The 17,894-nt window shown below is 59.5% G+C and overlaps 1 protein-coding gene across 3 annotated transcripts in view; it reads left to right on the top strand.

Moving 5' to 3' along the window:
- Positions 1–17,894, top strand: part of ARHGEF10L (Rho guanine nucleotide exchange factor 10 like) — a 143,179-nt gene that overhangs the window by 67,822 nt on the left and 57,463 nt on the right. For all 3 annotated transcript variants that reach the window (XM_082833713.1, XM_082833714.1, XM_082833712.1), the window contains 8 exons: positions 2,556–2,664; positions 5,184–5,290; positions 7,512–7,589; positions 8,582–8,761; positions 9,752–9,868; positions 11,194–11,286; positions 12,049–12,222; positions 17,040–17,185. In XM_082833713.1, coding sequence (XP_082689839.1) covers positions 2,556–2,664; positions 5,184–5,290; positions 7,512–7,589; positions 8,582–8,761; positions 9,752–9,868; positions 11,194–11,286; positions 12,049–12,222; positions 17,040–17,185 — 1,004 coding nt within the window. The remainder of the gene's footprint in view (positions 1–2,555; positions 2,665–5,183; positions 5,291–7,511; positions 7,590–8,581; positions 8,762–9,751; positions 9,869–11,193; positions 11,287–12,048; positions 12,223–17,039; positions 17,186–17,894) is intronic.

Genomic DNA, 17,894 nt, shown 5'->3' with positions numbered 1-17,894 from the left:
CTGATTCTCCAGGTCTGGGCCGAGGCCTAGGAATCTATGAATTTGGTAACTGTGGCAGGTGGGTTTGGGTTACACTTTGTTGGTGACGTTGGACGTTCCTCCGCCTCGGAGCTGTTCAGAGAGGTCCGGGGTAAGGAGGCCAGTAGGAGAAGCCGCAGTGCCTTCTTCTCAGATGGGACTCCGACCTCTGCATGAGGGTGATGATATGGACAGCAGTAGCTTCCATTCATTGAGCACCTACTGTGTGCTGTGGGCTTTGGAAGCCTGCAGGCCTGGATTTGAATGCCAGCCCCACCACCTCCTCGCTGTGTGATCCTGGGCAGGCCTCTTGACCTCTCTGAGCTTCAGTTTCCTTGCCTGTGAAATGGCGGCATGAACAGTACCAGCGCCCAGGGTGGATGTGAGCTCAGAGCCGTCAGGTGCTTAGGGCCGCGCCGGGCACAGCCTAAGAGTTCAGTGGATGGTGACCGTTACTACTTGTGTGCCTGACCGTTTTCTCCCTGAGACGCCCTAGCAGGCCGCTGTCTTACTGCTGTCATTCAGTGTTAGTAAGGCCAGCAAGTGAGGCAACTGGCTGGTGGCCACACCAGCGGCCAACGGCAGAACTGGGGTTCAAGCCTCGGTCTGTGCAAGCCAGAGCCTGCCTGCCCTCTATCCTGTAGCCCTGCCCATTTCCTCAGAACCGGAGGCCTCTCTGGAGGAGGCGGAGAGACCCTTTACAGTTTGCAAGACCCTTATACGGACACCCTCTGAGAGCCGTGTGACTGGAGGTGGGGGCAGATTTAACTTCTCAGGAAGCTGCGGCCCAGGGAGGATCAGGGAGCACGTGGAGGGCGGCGTCGAGACCAGGGTGCTTTCCCAGCCCGGCCCCTGAGTCGGCCCCCAGATCGGGCTCTGTCCTCAGTGCTGTGAGCCAGTGGAGCTGGCAGGTTGACCCAGGGACGCCTTCCAGGTGCTCACCTGTTGCTCTTTTTTGGGCCAGGAAGGGTCTCTGATGGTTCCCCCAAAGACCACTTCAGGGGTTCCTAGGACAGCCCCCCTGACGGCTTTCTGCTGAGACAGGAACTGGGCTCCAGGACAGAGTTTTCCACTGTGGGGGTCATGACCCTCTGAGAGGAGGGTGAGCATCTTTGTACGGTTTCCGGGGTCTGGGGTCGAATGTCCCTCTCATTAGATTCTCACAGGTGTTTATGACAGCCCCACCCACCTCTCCGAAAGGCCAAGAACTGCTGCTCTAGAATCATACCATTGAGAGGCAGGGAGGGGCCCGGGACTTCCCTTTCCCCTGCTGGCTGTTGGCTGTTTCCAGAAAGTCGTCTTGTTCCTGAAAAGTGACCACCCTGCCCCCAGCCTCGGCGCCCACTCAGTGTTCGGCAAGCCTTCCTGACCCAGACCCTTGAGCAGTGCCCGGGCCCTTATGCTGGGGACCAGGGCGGGTGTTTGGAGGAAGGTGATAGAGAGAGCAGAGACCAGGGACCCCCAGATGAGTGCTTCCCACCTTTAGCAGAGAGCTTCAGGGAGAAGGGGTTTCCTAGAGCTGTACTGTCCATTATGATAGCCACCCAGCTCTTCACATTCAAGTTAATTAAAATGAAAGATCACCAGGACTCGGGGTCCTCAGTCGTACCCGCCAGCTCTCGGGTGCCCAGTGGCGACGTGTGGCTGGCTGTTGGACAGCGCAGACAGGGAGCATTTCCAACCACGTGGAAACTTCTAGCACTGGCTGTGCGTCAGGGAAGCTTCCAGGACTGGGCCGGGGGCCGAGGGGACAAAGCAGTGAGTTAGGGGACGGCAGCTCTGTTTGCAGGCCCAAGGTGCCGCTTCCCCGTCCTGGGCCTGCCTCCGCCCGCGCCCCGCGTCTGCTTCGCTTGCCGCGCCCGTGCCCACGGGTCCTCCCCACCTGAGGGAAGCTGCGCCCGGCCCCGTGGAGGCACCAGCCTCCCCCGTGTTCCTGGGCAGAGGCTCAGTAAGAAACCCGGCTGTTTGGTGGGGCCGGGGTTCCACGGATGGGATGGGGCTGCCCCCCTCCTTTCAAACTTGCTCCTAAAGTAAGCTTGGGCATCTGTGCAGCTCCTGTTGCTGTCCAGCGTGCTGTCCCAGACCCTGTTTAGTCCTCACAGGCTCTGGCGGCTCTCAGGGAGGAAACTGAGGCTCAGTGAGGTTAAGGGTCTTGTCCAGAGTCACGCGGGTGGGGAGCGGTAGGGCTGGGATCTGAACCAGGCCTAGGACTCCAGGCCTCCAGACTTTTCCCCAGTGTCACACCATGTCCTTAATTTGACCCCCAAGGGGAAAAAATTGGGTTAGTAAAGAGAGTTCCCCCCAGAAGGTGGCCCAGGGCGTGAATGCCCTTCCAGCCCTTCCCAGGAGGTCTCGGCGTGGCAGTGCCCTGCTGTCTTTCTTGGCCTCTGCTGCCACCTCCCTGGGAGGCAGTGGGCTCCGGGGTCCTCATGTTTGTAGCCCCGGCCGGGAGGCCTGGGTAGGGCCGGTGGCCCTTCGTGGCAGATGTCGCAAGGCCTCCTTCCGCTTCTCTGATGAGCCCCCCTGCCTTTGCTCAGATGACCCAGCTCATGAAGGCCGCCAAGAGCGGGACCAGGGACGGGCTGGAGAAGACGAGGATCGCAGTCATGCGCAAAGTGTCCTTTCTGCACAGGAAGGACGTCCTCGGTGAGGAGCTGCGGGCCGGGCCAGGGGCGGGCTCGGTGCTCGGCAGGGGTGGGTGGGCGAGGTCACTGGGTGTCCGGGCTCCTCTGGCGGTGGGGTTTGGGGACTGATCCCCAAATGTGCCAGCTTGTTTCCCGGCCTGTGGCAGGTGGACCCCATCTCTCCCGGGAAATGTGGGTCTCTCCCTTCAGCATCCCTGCCCTGGTCTCTGTCGTGGCCTCCTTGGCCTCTTGCCTCCCATGCTCACCTGACCTCATCTTTGAACGCGCCTGTTCATTCCCTTCTTTATCCATGCACCTGTCTCTCCACCAGCCGACATTTATTGAGAACCTACTAAGTGCCATGCCCCATTTTGGGTGCAGGGACACCGAGATGAGTCAGGCAGTATTGCCTGCAGGAGCACGTGGGACAGAACGGAGACAGGCATGCAAACAGGAAATGACCAGCCGCATGGTGGGCTGCCACGGTGGGAGCGTGGGGGAAGTGAGCGTGGAATACGCGAATGAAAGGTCAGGGAAGGGCTGAGAGCAGAAGGAGAAGGGGACCCAGGTCCATCAGGCCAGGGAACAGGGCAGGGAGTGGGTGCTCCGGGCAGAGGAGCCAGCATGTCCAACGGTCTGGAGGTGGGAAGGTATGAGACGTTCAAGAAGTGATTTTCACGATGGTCATCGTTTATGGAGTGTCTGTTGTGTGCCAGGCACTCTCTGAAGAGCTTTACAGTTTCTCATTTAATACTTATAAACACCAGACAGGGACAGAGGACTGTCTTGTTCCCATTTGGAGATGGGGGAACAGGCACAGAGTGGTTCAGTGTCTCGCCTGGGGACACAGGCGTGGAGGGGACGGAAGAGGCTTCCTCTGGCTGGAGTGAGGGCAGGGGTGAGAGATCAGGGCCCCGTTGGCACAGGCATTCAAGCCAGGGAGGACTTTGAGGCTCTGCACCCTCTTGAAATCTATGTATTTTACCTCTCTGTGCCTCAGTTTCCTCATCTGTACAATGGGGCTAATCTGGCATCTGTCTCAGGGGGCTCTGGTGAGGCTGACCGAGCAGTAGTAGTACGTGGAAAGAGCCCAGCACAGCTCCTGGCCCCTGTGTGGCAGGTGTTATTCCCGGTGGCAGCCACAAAAAGGAGGTGTTTGGTGCTGGGACAGCATCTTGCTGCTCCGGCTCCGATCCCGGTTCCACGGCCTCCTGGCTGTGTGACCTTGCCCACTTCTTCCCCTCTTGGACTGCCAGGTTCCTCATCTGTGAAGCGGGTTTAATTACCCCCACCACTGCATATACTTGATTCAGCGCCAAACTTTTGGGGAAGCCCTACCCCCCGACGAGGGAGGGGACGATGGGCCGAGGAGCCATTCCGAACTTGGAGTGGCCTGGAGAACGGACAGGCTGGACATGCTGGCTGGCTGGGAACTCTTCCTGGTCACCCTCCCCATCCCCAGGCCAGCGGGGCGGCCAGCAGGCTCCCTCCCCACCCTGCCTGTTAGCCCGGAGCCTTTCCTAAAGCGACCCTCCCACCAGAGGCGTTATTAATAGCCACGGCAAGGCTCGAATCACCGGCCAAGAATGTTACCCAGTGGCGCATGGGGGAAGAGGAAGCCGCGGGGCCAGCGGCTGGGGTGGGTGCGGAGTGATGCCCGGGGTGCCATGTGGGCCAGGCAGGAGGGCCGCCACCACCCCGACCCCCATACTGTCATCCACTGTCCTTCCTCCTCCTCCTCTTCTGTCTCCTGCTCAGGTAAGGCCTGTCTGCGTGTCCCTGTTCCCTCGGCCCCCGGGAGCCACCGCCACTTCTCTCTTCCCAGCTTCCCCTTAGCACCCGCTTCCTGCTGCCTGCGGCTGCCGGCACCGGGTTTCAGGGCCGCAAGCAGCGGGGTCCCGTCTCCCTGTGCCTGTGCCTGGAGCTCGTGGGGCGGGAGCCCTGCGAGGCCGGGTTACTGCGCTCTGCCTGACCTCCGCTCTTTCTCTGCACCCCGGCCTCTGTCTGTCTCGATCTGTCCTCTGAGGTCTGCCCCCACTCATGTCTGCGTTCCCCTATTGGACAGCAGCTGGACTTTTTCCCCATTGGGTCTCTTTTTTTGAAAGATGAAAACACAAAGCCAAACAGCCCTGCTCTTCTCGGGGTTTACTTTCTTCCCCCTTTTTGGCAACGAGAAGAAAACTATTTTTAGTGTCTAGTGATGGGGACATGGGCGGCCTGGCCTTTGCCAGCCCAGAAGCGGGCGGGTCTGAGCGGGGACAGAGACTCCTGGCAGGGTGGATTCTGAGAGCCGAGCCCCTGTTGCGTGTTGCTTCCTACTCCCTCGCTCCATCCCTCCCTCACTTCTATTTCCGGGTGGACTGTCCTAGCAGAGTATAGCCAGGAGGCCAGTGAGTATCAGGCCCTAATCCTCTGTGGCCCCAGGAGCCGCTCATCCCAGGACCCCGGTCTGTCGGGGGGAGGGTGGTTTCCAGCTCCTGGAGTTTGAGCAGGTGTGTCATCCTTGCCTTGCATGTGTCACCAGCCCATCTCACTTTCCAGGTGACTCAGAGGAGGAGGACATGGGGCTCCTGGAGGTCAGCGTTACGGACATCAAGCCCCCAGCCCCGGAGCTGGGCCCCATGCCAGACGGCCTGAGCCCACAGCAGGTTTGTGGGAGGAGCGGGGTGTCTTCAGGGGGAGGGACGGTGGGGGCCCCAGCCTGCTACCTGGGACTATGCAGGTCTGGGTCTGGAAGGGGAGTTGATGATCAGGGGGCCCTTGACAGAGCCCCAGCTGGGTGGGGGACCTCCTGGGGTCTCTTCTCGACCTGCTGCACAGACTTTCCAAATTGGACCCTGCAGGTTCCACGCCATCATCCTGGGTGGCAGTGGGGCTGCATGTGGAGCTCTTGCTTCCCAGCCCTGCGGCAGCCAGAGTAGCTCCTGTGTAACTGGGTCAAATGAAGGTGTTTGAACAAAGGGCCCGCAGTCCCTCTCTGGGAAGCATCGAGCTAATCCAGTTCAGGGAGGAGCCCTGGAGGTGCCCGGCCCCCCTCCCCCAATCCACCCACCTGTCATCAGTTCAGACCCCAGAGTCACCGCAGGCATCCCAGGAGCGGGGCTCTTCGGGCGATGTCTTCCTTCTCCAGAAGTGTCACATCGAGATCGGGGTGGCTGTGCTCTGGGACCTTCCTCGGCAGAGTCAGGTTTGGGTTTTTCCCTGCTGGGGTTTTCTTAGCCGTGAGGCAGAGGGAGAGACCCCTGCCTCCCTCTGGTCATGAGGGCTCTGAGCAAGACATGTCGGGAAAGCAAATGCAATGAGGGGGTTGGCCGCTTTGGAGTTGGCAGGAAATCCTGAGGATGGGCCCCTTTTGCAAATCGGAGATACGGCCACACCTCTCGTCTTGGGAGTCCATCCGCCTCCTTCTTTCCTTCTTTCTCCTGCCTGGCCCCTGGCAACACTGAGGTGGTGACCCCCCTGCTCCCTCCCCTATGCAGTGAGTCACTGTCAGAGCCGTCAGAGCTCAGAGCCAGGCAGGACCCCGGGCTGCCAGCTCGTAATCCGGGGTTCCCCTTTTTGATGTCGGCCAGGTCTGTCTCCTCGGGAGCCTTTCGCATTTCTTGCATCAGCAATGTTAGTTGCTCTAGGCCAGTGGCTCTCAACCGAGTTTATTTTGTCCCCCAGGGGACATTTGGCAATGTCTGGTGATGCTTCTGGTTGTCACAGCTTGCGGGGGGTCGGGTGCTACTGGAATCTGGTGGGTAGGGGCCAGGGACGCTGCTACACGTCCTACAGTGCACGGGACGGCCCCAAGCATCGGCATGCCGAGGTGGAGAACGCTGCTCTGGGAACACCTAGGAAACGGGATCGTTGACAAGGCATCCTGCTGTGGGGCAGCTTGAAGGACAGGGGCCATGGTCAGGCCCGGGCGCAGGCAGGGTGGTGGGAGGAGATGCAAAGGTGTGCCAGAGGCAGGAGGGAGGAAACAGAGGGGAGCAGGGGAGATGGCGGTGGGCGCCTGGATCGATGTTTTCAGGATGGCTTTGGGGGCACAGTGGGGATCAGTCACCCTCCCAGCTCTGGGCCAAGGTGGATAGGCTCCCCCCTCGGACACCTCTCATGAGCTCTGTCCCAGCTTTGCTGCACGCTAGAATCACCTGGGAAGCTTTAAAAAACACTGTTACCGAGGTTGCACCCCATAACAATTCCTTCAGAATGTCTGGGGTGGGAGTCACATGATTCCAGTGTGCAGCAAAGTCCCCCTGCCCCACCCCCAGCCCGCATGCTGCTGTATCCAGGTGAGGGCTTCTTGACTGGGTGCTGGTCGGTCTGCACCTGAGAGATGCACTAATTTGAGCTGAGGAGAGACAGGGAGGGCAAGAGGGGAAGGATAAGGGGCTGGGATGTTTAGCTTGAAGTAGAGCCCACTTGGTGGGGATGGGAGAGAGATTGGTTAAGGATTGGATCTATAAGTGTCGGGAGCTGAGATTTCAATTTCACCTAAGAAAGAATTTTCTACTAAAGTTGTCCAAAGATGGAGGAGGCCGCCCGTCCCCATGGAGGAGAGTGGTGGTTTCCCATCCCTGGATGTGGGAGCAGAGACCAGGCAGGGGCCTCGAGTCCCAGTGTCCCCTGCCCCCATGCTGCAGTCTGGGGAGCACGGGCATTTGTCTGGGGTTGGCAGGGCCTCTGGAAGGGAATGCTGGCCTGCCAGGCCCCAGTGGTCCAGGAGCAGCTCTGGGAAAGACGAGTTCCTTCTGTCCTGCGGCCGGCAGCTGCACTGGGCGTCATGACTCCTCGTCCCATCACCCGGGGCTCCGCACGCAGCCGAAGCTCGCTCTGTGCCATGGTTGGCACAGGTGCCGACTGTGCTTTCTGCCCGAGCAGGTGGTCCGGAGGCACATCCTGGGCTCCATCGTGCAGAGCGAAGGCAGCTATGTGGAGTCTCTGAAACGGGTACTCCAGGTAGGACTCCGGGGGGTCTGGGGAGAGGGCAGGGGAGACCCCGGAGGGACATTTTACAAGGAGCGTTTGGGGACTGTGGGCATTTTTAAGGGGAAGGAGCCAAAGGCCAGGGCTTTTATGGAAAGAGCAGGAACTCCAAATGGGGGACACCAAGAATTCCAGATGCCTTGGTGTTCACAGGATGACTGCATTTTCTGAAACCATGTCGGGGTTCAATAAGATGAGCTGTATCCTATGGACTTGAGGGCATGTGGTGCCTCTTGTGCCTCCCTCGCCACTCTGGGAGCCCCCGGGGCAGGGGCTGATGTCTCCCCGTCATCTTGGAGCTCCCTGGGTGCACCCTCTCCCCTGTGATCCGGATGCACAGGAATTGCTAAGTAGATGCTTGCGTGACTAAGGTGTGCTGGCCTGGTCTGTAGTTTGCATTCCTGAAAAGGTGAACCTTCTGGGATGTTGTGGGCTCTCGGGGAGGACAACAGGGAGGGGAATTGTAAGGGTGGGAGGGTGCTAGTAACAACCTCATTTCCCCTCCTGAGTTTGGATCCACAGTGGAGGAGCCCAGACCTCAGGCAGGTGGAGACAAAAATATCCCGTGTTTCTGACAAAGCTGGTTGGAGAGTGTGGCTCTAGGTCTTGCTGTGACATCACTGCCACTGCTCCGTTAGACAGACTGGCTCACTTGTGGGCAAAGCCGATCTGGGCCGGCCCCTGGGGACTGCCTCCGTGGAGCTCCTTGCAGGCAGGGGTCTGCCCGAAAACCCAGCTTAACACATAAGTCACGGGGGTGGGTTATGGATGGGCAGAAGGGTCAGGAGTGTTACGATCACGGAGATCCTTCCAGAAGGACAGGTGAAGAGTGAGGGGTGGGTGCTCCTCCCGCAGGAAGGTCTGCCGAGTTCTGCTTGGCCCGGTCCAGGTGGCCATGAGGGCAGTGGGGGCAGGGGCTGTGGCCTGGCCTCGGGGCACTCACCCCGCCCGCGCCCCCGCCTCAGGATTACCGCAACCCCCTGATGGAGATGGAGCCCAAGGCGCTGAGTGTCCGCAAGTGCCAGGTGGTGTTTTTTCGCGTGAAGGAGATCCTGCACTGCCACTCCATGTTCCAGATCGCCCTGTCCTCCCGCGTGGCCGAGTGGGACTCCACCGAGAAGATTGGGGACCTCTTCGTGGCTTCGGTAGGTGTCCCCAGACTGTCCCCAGCCTGCCAAGGTGCCAACCGCGGCCGTGATCTGGATGTCCTCCGGGCCAGCCTCCTGCCTCCGCCTGGTCGCCTCGTCCCAGCCAGCGGGGTCAGAGGGTGGCAGGGCCTGAGTCGGCCTGGCCTACGCGGGGGTGGGCGTGACACCTTGCAGCGTGTCCTTGGAGATGTCCGCCCGCGTGCCTCCCGCTCACTGTTCTGGCTCCGCCTAGGTGGCAGCGCCTCCAGGAGACTGGCCACTGTGGGCAGCCACCTGGCCGATCTCAAGCGCCCCCTGCCGAGTGCTCGCGGAGGGACCACTGTGCGACACAGAGCACGGCCTTGGCCCCAGAGCATGCTGCAGGGTGTCAGGGCCAGGCCACTGGGTCGTGCTCTCGGAGACCTGGCCTGGTCCCAGCTCAGCTGTGCAAACGTGGGCAGCTCCAGGGCCCTCTCGGGGCTCAGGTCCACATCTATGGAAGAAGGGGGTGTGCTGGACTCATGGTTTTTGACACTGAAGTCTGTGGGCCCCAGAGAGATTCATGGGGTGAGAGATGGTCAGATCGGTGGAAACTGCTTCGATATGTTGTAGGCAACTGGGTTCTGCTAAAAGACAAAAAACCCAGCACCCTGGTCGGTGTGTCCATGGGGCTCAGGTCAGGAGCGCCATCCTTGAGGGTGGGGAGCTGGGGGGCGTAGCAAAGGGCCGCCATACCCCCCTTCGCCTGTGGGCCAGGCTGCCGTGCTGGGGGACGAGGGACCTCCCCGGGCTCTCCTTAGCACCACCTCTTCCTCCCTGTGACCTTGGTGTCTCTGCCTCTCTGAGCCCTGTCCCCTCCCCTCACCGGGTGACAGGTTTCCTCACCTCAAGGCTAGCTGAGACCCTCCAGGCAGAGGAGGACTGTGGTCGCCGGTGCGGGTGGGGTGCTGGTCGCCCTCCCCCTCGCATGGATGTGACCCTCCCGGGCCGCGCCCACACCTGTTACAGTTCTCCAAGTCCGTGGTGCTAGACGTGTACAGCGACTACGTGAACAACTTTACCAACGCCATGTCCATCATCAAGAAGGCCTGTCTCACCAAGCCCGCCTTCCTCGAGTTCCTCAAGGTGGGCCCGAGGGTGGTCCGGGGCCCCTCTCGATGGAGCCCCGGCCGTCGGTGGGGGGCAGGGAGGTGTCTCAGGAGGTAGGGGTCGCTGCAGCAGCACTTCTTTGGCCCAGATGCCTCTCTTCTTTCCTTTGGGCCATCCCCAGTCCCACGGGAAGAAAATCTGCCTGTCCTTTCCCCACTCCGCCAAGGGGAGGGTGAAGAAGAGTTAAAGTTTCTGTAAGCCGCTTGGGATCCTGGAGTTCTGACAGGTGGAAGCGTAGGCCTGTGACATCTGCAGATGGTGGCTAGGCTTGGTGTGGCTCAGCTTGTGGCCGGGATGATCCCTTTTCTTAAAGCGGTGCTTTGGGGATCACGTGCGAGAATAGAGTTTAAAGGACTATAGGCCTCAAGTAGCTGTGGGACCAGGTCCCCAGTCCCCATTTCCTAGGCGCACACGTAGGTGAGTCAGAGACGTGCCACCCAGCAGAGGGCGCAGGTGGGCTAGGCTCCCCCCCCCCCCCCCCCCCCGCCCCCTCAGCCGAGCAGCCTACAGCCTGGATCCCAGAGGCTCAGGGGGCTTTCTCAATGGGGCGCCATCCGACATGGGTCCTGGGGGGTCAGTGGGGTTGAAACGGAGAGATGGAGAAGAGGGTGTTCCAGGTGCAAGGGTGATGGGGCAAAGGTCAGGGGCAAAGTCTGGTTGGATCCTGGGAGCACTGGGTGCCCGGGAGAGAGGCCCAGAGCAGTAGAGTTCAGTTTGGGCAGATCTGGACCTCCTGGCCCAGGGGCTAGGATGTCGTATTTCAGGCAGCGGGGAGCCACTGAAGTTTTGGGTGGAGGCAGATGGAGGCAGAGGCCGGTGGGGAAGCTGTGGTGGCAGCCTGGGTCGCAGGGGCTGAGGGCCCGGGTCAAGGTGACAGGTGGGTGGATGGAGAGGTGGAAACAGAAGCAAGAGACAGGACAGTAAGAACCGTCCCCCTGCCGATCCTCACCCCGGCCCAGGCCCGTCCGCTTTAGTTTAGGTGGAGGGAATGGTTGTCTCGGCTACTTTCAGTAGCCTGACTTCTTGGATAAATTGCTGAAATGTCCTACTTAGGCTTTTAGTCCAGAGACTTTAACGTGATGCTCTAGGCTTTCCAGGGTGAGGGGCTGTACTGGGGAGCCCTGTGGTGGCAGGGACCCCTGACTGTGGAACCAGGGACCTCCTGGGCTCTTCTCTTGGGCCCAAGGCTGAGCAGGGTCCTGGGTCCAGGGAGGGGAGCCTGGGACGGGCCGCATCTGTACCCCGGGTGCTGGGCCCTTGCTGCGGAGGCTCAGTGAATTACCCCCCCTCATCTCCAACAGCGGCGGCAGGTGTGTAGCCCCGACCGCGTCACGCTCTACGGGCTGATGGTGAAGCCCATCCAGAGGTTCCCGCAGTTCATCCTCCTGCTTCAGGTACCACGGGGGATCCCGGCGGCCACCAACCTGCAGGGTGGGGCGTGGGATGGTGCGAGCCTCATGGGGTTGGGGCAGGAGGGCTGGCTTCTCATCCGTCACCCACAACCCACGCATCTGTGCACGGTGGGCAGGGCCTTGGCCCCCCGGCCCCCTCTTTCCCCACTCCTAGGGTGGAGCCCATCGAGCTTGCTTTCGCCTCCCCTGGTGGGAACCCGGTGACCGGTGGTTGTGGGAAGGCACGTGGAATCCGGGCGACTGTGGGGCCCCTGGCAGTGAGGAGATGCCCCGTGGATGCTCTGATCTTGGCACCTCAGGCTTCCCGGGGGAGCGTTAGCCTCCACGCTGGGCCCCGAGAGCTTGAGGCACCTACCCTGATTGCCGGGCGTCCTCAGTCAGGGGGTGAGTCCCCCTGGGGCGAAGGCTGGCTGCCAGCCCAAGGGCCCAGCAGGGTTTCCTCTCTGTTCTCAGAGCGACCAGCAGCAGGAGTGGGTCTCGTCCCAGTGTACAGTGCATCAGTGAATCAGGGATCAGTCCGCAGTGCATCAGTGAATCAGGGATCGGTCCGCACAGCTATTTTATTTTAGTTATTCATTCACTAGCTGCTTCTTGAGGCCTTGCTCTGTGTCAGGCCCCGCCTGTCCTGGCTACAAGCTGGGCCCCTCTCAGGCCCGAGTGTGGAGGCGGAGGCTGTGACCCCAGCCAGGGGAGGGTCTGCTGGGGTGGGGGTCTCAGTCGTGGCTCCCTCTGGGCCCCCGGCAGGACATGCTGAAGAACACCCCCAGGGGCCACCCGGACAGGCTCTCGCTGCAGCTGGCGCTCACGGAGCTGGAGACGCTGGCCGAGAAGCTGAACGAGCAGAAGCGGCTGGCCGACCAGGTGGCCGAGATCCAGCAGCTGACCAAGAGCGTCAGTGACCGCAGCAGCCTCAACAAGGTGCGTGCGTACCTGCCCTGCAGCCGGCCTTGCCTGTCGCTCTGCCTCCTGCCCCGTGGCACCCACCAGGTGGCAGTGTTCTCCGAGGGAGGCGATTCCTTGCTTCTCTCTGAGCCCGCAGACCTTACCTGAAGGATTAATCTTGACTAGACCTCCACATTCGTTACTATTCATGTGATTTTAGGATAAAAGCTGATTTAGTTCAGCAGTGTAATTCCCAGTAAAGATGCCAGAAATGATAGCCTAGTATTGTGCTTAACCTAGTGGGCTGTGGAGTCAGAGTCTGGGTTTGAATCCAGATTTTGCCACTGGTGCTTACTGTGTGGCCTCAGGGGAATCATCCAACCTCTCTGAACCTCAGTTGCTTCCTCTGTAATGAGAAGAGCTCGATGGTGCCTGACCCTCAGGGCTTCTGCGAGGCAAATGAGAGAGTTGGCAAACTGGCAGACCCAGAGCCCTTAATACAAGGTGGCAGCTGTCATTATTAGTGTTATTTTTTAAGAAGCAAAAAGAAAAATCCATGCCATGTTTTGGGATTGCAACTTAGGAACATTCTAGCAAAAAAAAAAAAACTTGAAAAACTTTCAAATGAGTCTATTAGGGAACTCTGTTTTTATTTTATTTTATTTTATTTTTTTGCGGTACGTGGGCCTCTCACTGTTGTGGCCTCTCCCGTTGCGGAGCACAGGCTCCGGACGCGCAGGCTCAGCGGCCATGGCTCACGGGCCCAGCCGCTTCGCGGCATGTGGGATCTTCCCGGACCGGGGCACGAACCCGTGTCCCCTGCATTGGCAGGCGGACTCTCAACCACTGTGCCACCAGGGAAGCCTGGGAACTCTGTTTTTAAAACACAAAGTTGGTACAAAAAAAATTAGTCACCTCCCAGAGTCACCTGTTGGTGAACTTTATTTTTTTAATTTTATTTGTTTATTTATTTGGCTGCGTTGGGTCTTCGTTGCTGTGCGCGGGCTTTCTCTAGTTGTGGCGAACAGGGGCTACTCTTCGTTGCGGTGCACGGGCTTCTCATTGCGGTGGCTTCTCTTGTTGCGGAGCATGGGCTCTAGGCGCACAGGCTTCAGTAGTTGTGGCACGCGGGTTCAGTAGTTGTGGCTAGTGGGCTCTAGAGCTCAGGCTCAGTAGTTGTGGCACATGGGCTTAGTTGCTCCGCGGCATGTGGGATCTTCCCAGAGCAGGGCTCAAACCCGTGTCCCCTGCTTGGCAGGCGGATTCTTAACCACTGCGCCACCAGGGAGGTCCCTTTGGTGAACTTTAGTCCTCTGTTTCCCTAGTGGCTTGTGACATGAGCTGCTTGCAGCTGCACCCACATCTGGGAGGCCCCGGGCCCCACCTTCTTTCACCCACCAGAGTGTGGGGTTTGGCCCCGATGGTTCGGGGTGAGGTGACCCCCACCCCAGGGCACTTGGCGAGGGCAAGCGTTGTTCTTTGGGGAAGGGACATCCTGTGGAGTCACAGGGAGGTGTTCAGGTATTTGGGGGAAAACTGGGAGCCTCCTGGCTCTGTGGCCCCAAAAGCAGAACTAAGGCCAGTGACTAAGGCCAATGAGATTTCAGCCACACGGGCTGGAACTTTCTAATGCTTGGGGAGTGTCACCAGGAGCACCACAGCGCTTCCCATGCGGCCCCGCCCTTTACAGTACATGATACTCCCTAACCTGCGTTGTCATGTTTGATTTTCACCACAGGCCTGCAAAACAAGGCCCGGACAAGTGAACTTGCAGGGTCCCTTGCAATTCTAAGCTTCAGGGTCCTGCGTCTTAAGACTGTCCCACCTCAGGCCAAATTCAGGCTGCACATGTGTATTTAGGCCCACACAGTATTTTTAGGAAAATGGAATTAATTGCCAACATTTAGAAATGGAGAAATGTCCCGCAACATTTAGACTCATGTATCTTCTTAAGGGTCGGAAGAGCTGGCACTCCGGCCCACCGTCCTATGTGGCACCAGTCACCTGAGTAACGGCTGCCCTTGCCCCCTCAGTCCACATCCAGGTCTTCCCACTGAGGTTACTTCTGGCCCTGCAGGCACCTGAGTTTGCTTTGCCTGTTCCAGGAGTATAGAGATGGGAAGAAAAGATGAGGCAGGGGATGGAGCCCCCTCCCCGGGGTGTATCCCCATCCAGGATTGCTCAGGGTGGGCCTGAAGGGTAGGGGTCATCCCCCCTCCCCGCCTCCAGGCAGAACTTCCCCAGCCAGTTCCACACAAGCCTTCTATTTTTTTTAAAAAAATTATTTGTTTATTTGGCTGCGCCGGGTCTTGGTTGCGGCATGCGGGGTCTTAGTTGCGGCATCCAGCTCCCCGACCAGGGATCGAACCCGGGCCCCCTGTGTTGGGAGCGCGGATTCTTAGCCAGTGGACCACCAGGGAAGTCCCAAGCCTTCTATTTTGAAATGTCTCTCGGGTTAAAAAGACCTTAGCCCAGCCATGGCCACCGTGCTAGTGTCTGATGGTCTCTGCACTTGGGAAGTATCTTCTTCTGTCTTTAGCTCCTTTCCTGTAACCAAGAGGGTTTCTCTCGCTTTGGCTCACACACTTGTGAGATCACTCGGGAGAAGGAAACCCTTTTCCTTAGCACTTGCTCTGGGAAGAGCTGTCTGTTCCCTTCTGCTCTGTCCGCTGGGGGGGACCCGGGCTGTGAGGAGCAGTGGTCACTGGCTGGAGGTCAGGGGGACCTGTTGGGTGTTGGGCGAGGAACTGACAGCCCCAAGCCTCAGTTTCCCCACCTGTCAAGTGGGTGTGTCGGATGCGTGTGGGATGGTGTCGTGGAGAGAGTGATGGTGGCCGCACACCACGCCTTCCCCTGCCAGGGCCCCCCTGGGGCAGTCTCGGCCAGTTCTGAGGCCAGTGCAGTGATTTCCCTCTTGCCACCCATCACCCACAGAGAAGTGGAAACGAAACTGGGTGTGCCCGAAGTGGAACGGTGTCGGCTGTTTCAAAATGTGCTGCTCAGGACGCGACTGCAGGGGGCTGCTTGTGCAATACCCGAGTTTTCTGTTGTCTTTCTTGTTTTCAATCTGCTTAAGTGGCAGGAGGATGGTTGTCGGAAGCCCCGGGGACTTTCCTCTCTCCTGAGGAAAAGGGTCACGGCACACTTGGCCGTCTTCTGAGGGGCCTGCTGTCTTCAGGGTCCCAGCTGTGTCTACACGAGCTGGTAGTCCGCTTGCTGGTGGAAGCTGTGGGCTGGGGGAGCCCAGTCTTAGCAGTCATGGGGGTACCCTGGGGCACCCTGAGACTTTTTGTGTGTGTTGGGAGCAGCAGGCTTTCTCTGACTCCTCTAACCCCCAGTCAGGAGCCAGAGGGCGTGTGGCTGGCTGCCGGGTGCTGGGAACAGCGTGTGTGGCCTGGCTCTGTCCTGCCCTGCCGCTCAACCGGCACTGGGTCTCAGCAAGTCTCTTTACCTCTGGAATCTCCGTCCCCTTGTCCAGGAGTGGGGAGGCCTCAGCGTGCTTGAGGCGATTAAATGAGAGGTGGACTCTTTAGTGACATGTGGTGTCACTCGGGCTTTCGTGTCACCTGGAGAGACACCGCTCTTCACAGAACAGAAGGGCGTTCTGTCCAGGAGAGGTTTTGGGGATGACCCGCCCTTTCCCTTGTGAGGATGGGGCGGAGGGGCGCTAGCTGTTGTCATCAGAATCACGGGCTTTGGGAAGGAATTTTGCTGAATACTCCTTTTCCTCCTCAGCAAAATCCTTAGTTAGTAAAGAGACGTTTTCCCAGCGGGTCTCTGGGTCTGATGGTGGTCCGGGGCTGGCAGCATTCTTGGAATCCAGCCCGAGATGGGCAGACGCCTGTTCGGATGCTGGAGGCTTGAAGGCCTTCAGCCTTGTCAGAGGGTTGCCTTGTCGACCAGCAGATCTGTCCCAGCCCCACACGAGGCCTTCCACGAGGCCAGTAGCTGAGGTTGTTCAATAGGTCAGGGTGACGAATGGGACCTACTTTCAGGCCAGGAGTCTCCCTGCTTGAGGCCACACGAACAGTGGCAGCAGTGGGGACAGTGGCCATCTGTGGGGTGTCCCGTCGCAGGGCCGGCTCCTTGGGTGTGTGGCCTGTGCCGTCACCAGGGTGGGCGCTCAGAAGGGCCCCACGTTTGGCTTAATGCTCTGCCATTGCCATCTTGAAATTCTTTTTTTATTTGCGGTACGCGGGCCTCACTGTTGTGGCCTCTCCCGTTGCGGAGCACAGGCTCCGGACACACAGGCTCAGCGGCCATGGCTCACGGGCCCAGCCGCTCCGCGGCATGTGGGATCTTCCCGGACCGGGGCACGAACCCGTGTCCCCTGCATCGGCAGGTGGACTCTCAACCACTGCGCCACCAGGGAAGCCCTTGAAATTCTTAATAATTCTGAGCGAGCACCGGGTTTTCCTCCTCTGCTGGGCTCTGCGGATCATGTAGCCAGGTCCGGTCACACGTTGTTGCCTTGGTGATGTGAGCAGTAGAGGTATCGCCCACTTGACAGCTGAGAAAGCTGAGGTGTGGAGAGGTGACATGGCGCCTGCCAGAGGGCTTCACAGCGAGCGCTCCGGGAACCAAGGTCAGAGCACGGGTCTGCGGCTCTGGAGCTGTGCCGCTGGCAGTGGCTGGCTCACCTGAGCAGGGGTGCTGGCTGCTGGGGCCGGTGGGTGGTCAGTGCCTCTTGTGCCCCAGGGATGGAGGACGTGGTCCTGCCTCATCCTCCACCTCTCCCAGCTGTGGTCCCCTTTGTATGTGGAGGGAGAAGCCTGGGTCTTTGGCACAGCGATGTCTGTGGAGCAGCCCGTGTACGATGTTGGTGTTGACCTTGCTCTGTCCCCTCCCCCCAGCTTTTGACCTCAGGCCAGCGTCAGCTGCTCCTGTGTGAGACGCTGACGGAGACCGTGTACGGTGACCGCGGGCAGCTGATCAAGTCCAAGGAGCGCAGGGTCTTCCTGCTCAGTGACATGCTGGTCTGCGCCAACATCAACTTCAAGTAAGCAGACCTGGCTGTTTCCCCTCCCTGGGGACCCCTCCTGTCATGTCCCAGTCCGTCATAGCTGGGGTCCTGCGTGAGCTCATCGGAGGCCTCCAACGTCCCGACTTCCTCTTCTATCCCTTTGTGCCTGCTCTGTCCCTGGTCCCCAGAGCTAGGAAGCACCTGCAGAGGTCACTGAGGGCAAACAGCTGTCTGTTGCACAGGGTGGACTGTTCTGGAACTCTGCCGTCGGAACTGAACAGTCTGCTGAGTTTTGACCACTTTGAAATTCAAGAGATTCTTCCCTGTTCCCAGCCCAGATCCCAAATCCCTGCTGCTTTAAGTCAAATAGATTTTCCTCCGGCCGGATCTGCGTGTTTCTCAACATGAGTCTTTGCCTTTCCCCCAACTCCCTGCAGGAGCCTGGTTTCCCGGTTCTGGGTCAGAGGTTGTAGAAATGCCCAGAGGCGGGCTGCCAGGTGCTGCCTGGAGCCGGGATTGGAGCTGGAGCCCTGCAGTGGGGAGAGGGCGATTCTTTAGACCAGAGTCTGCAAACTCATGGCCCGTGGGTTGCACTAGGCCTCTGGAAACCCTGTGTTTGGCTCCTACGGGGAGTTCACACAAAGGTTGAGACATCTGGCTTCTCTTAGAAACGTGAAGATCTCGCGTTCTGGGCCCACACTGCCTGGGGCCACGCGGGCCTGCAGCTGGGTTGCGTGAACTCTTT

This window comes from Leucopleurus acutus, assembly GCF_964270905.1.
Source record: "Leucopleurus acutus genome assembly, chromosome: 2".
NCBI lineage: Eukaryota > Metazoa > Chordata > Mammalia > Artiodactyla > Delphinidae > Leucopleurus > Leucopleurus acutus.
Note: the sequence above shows the minus strand (reverse complement) of the source record. Positions and strands in the feature narration are given on the sequence as shown.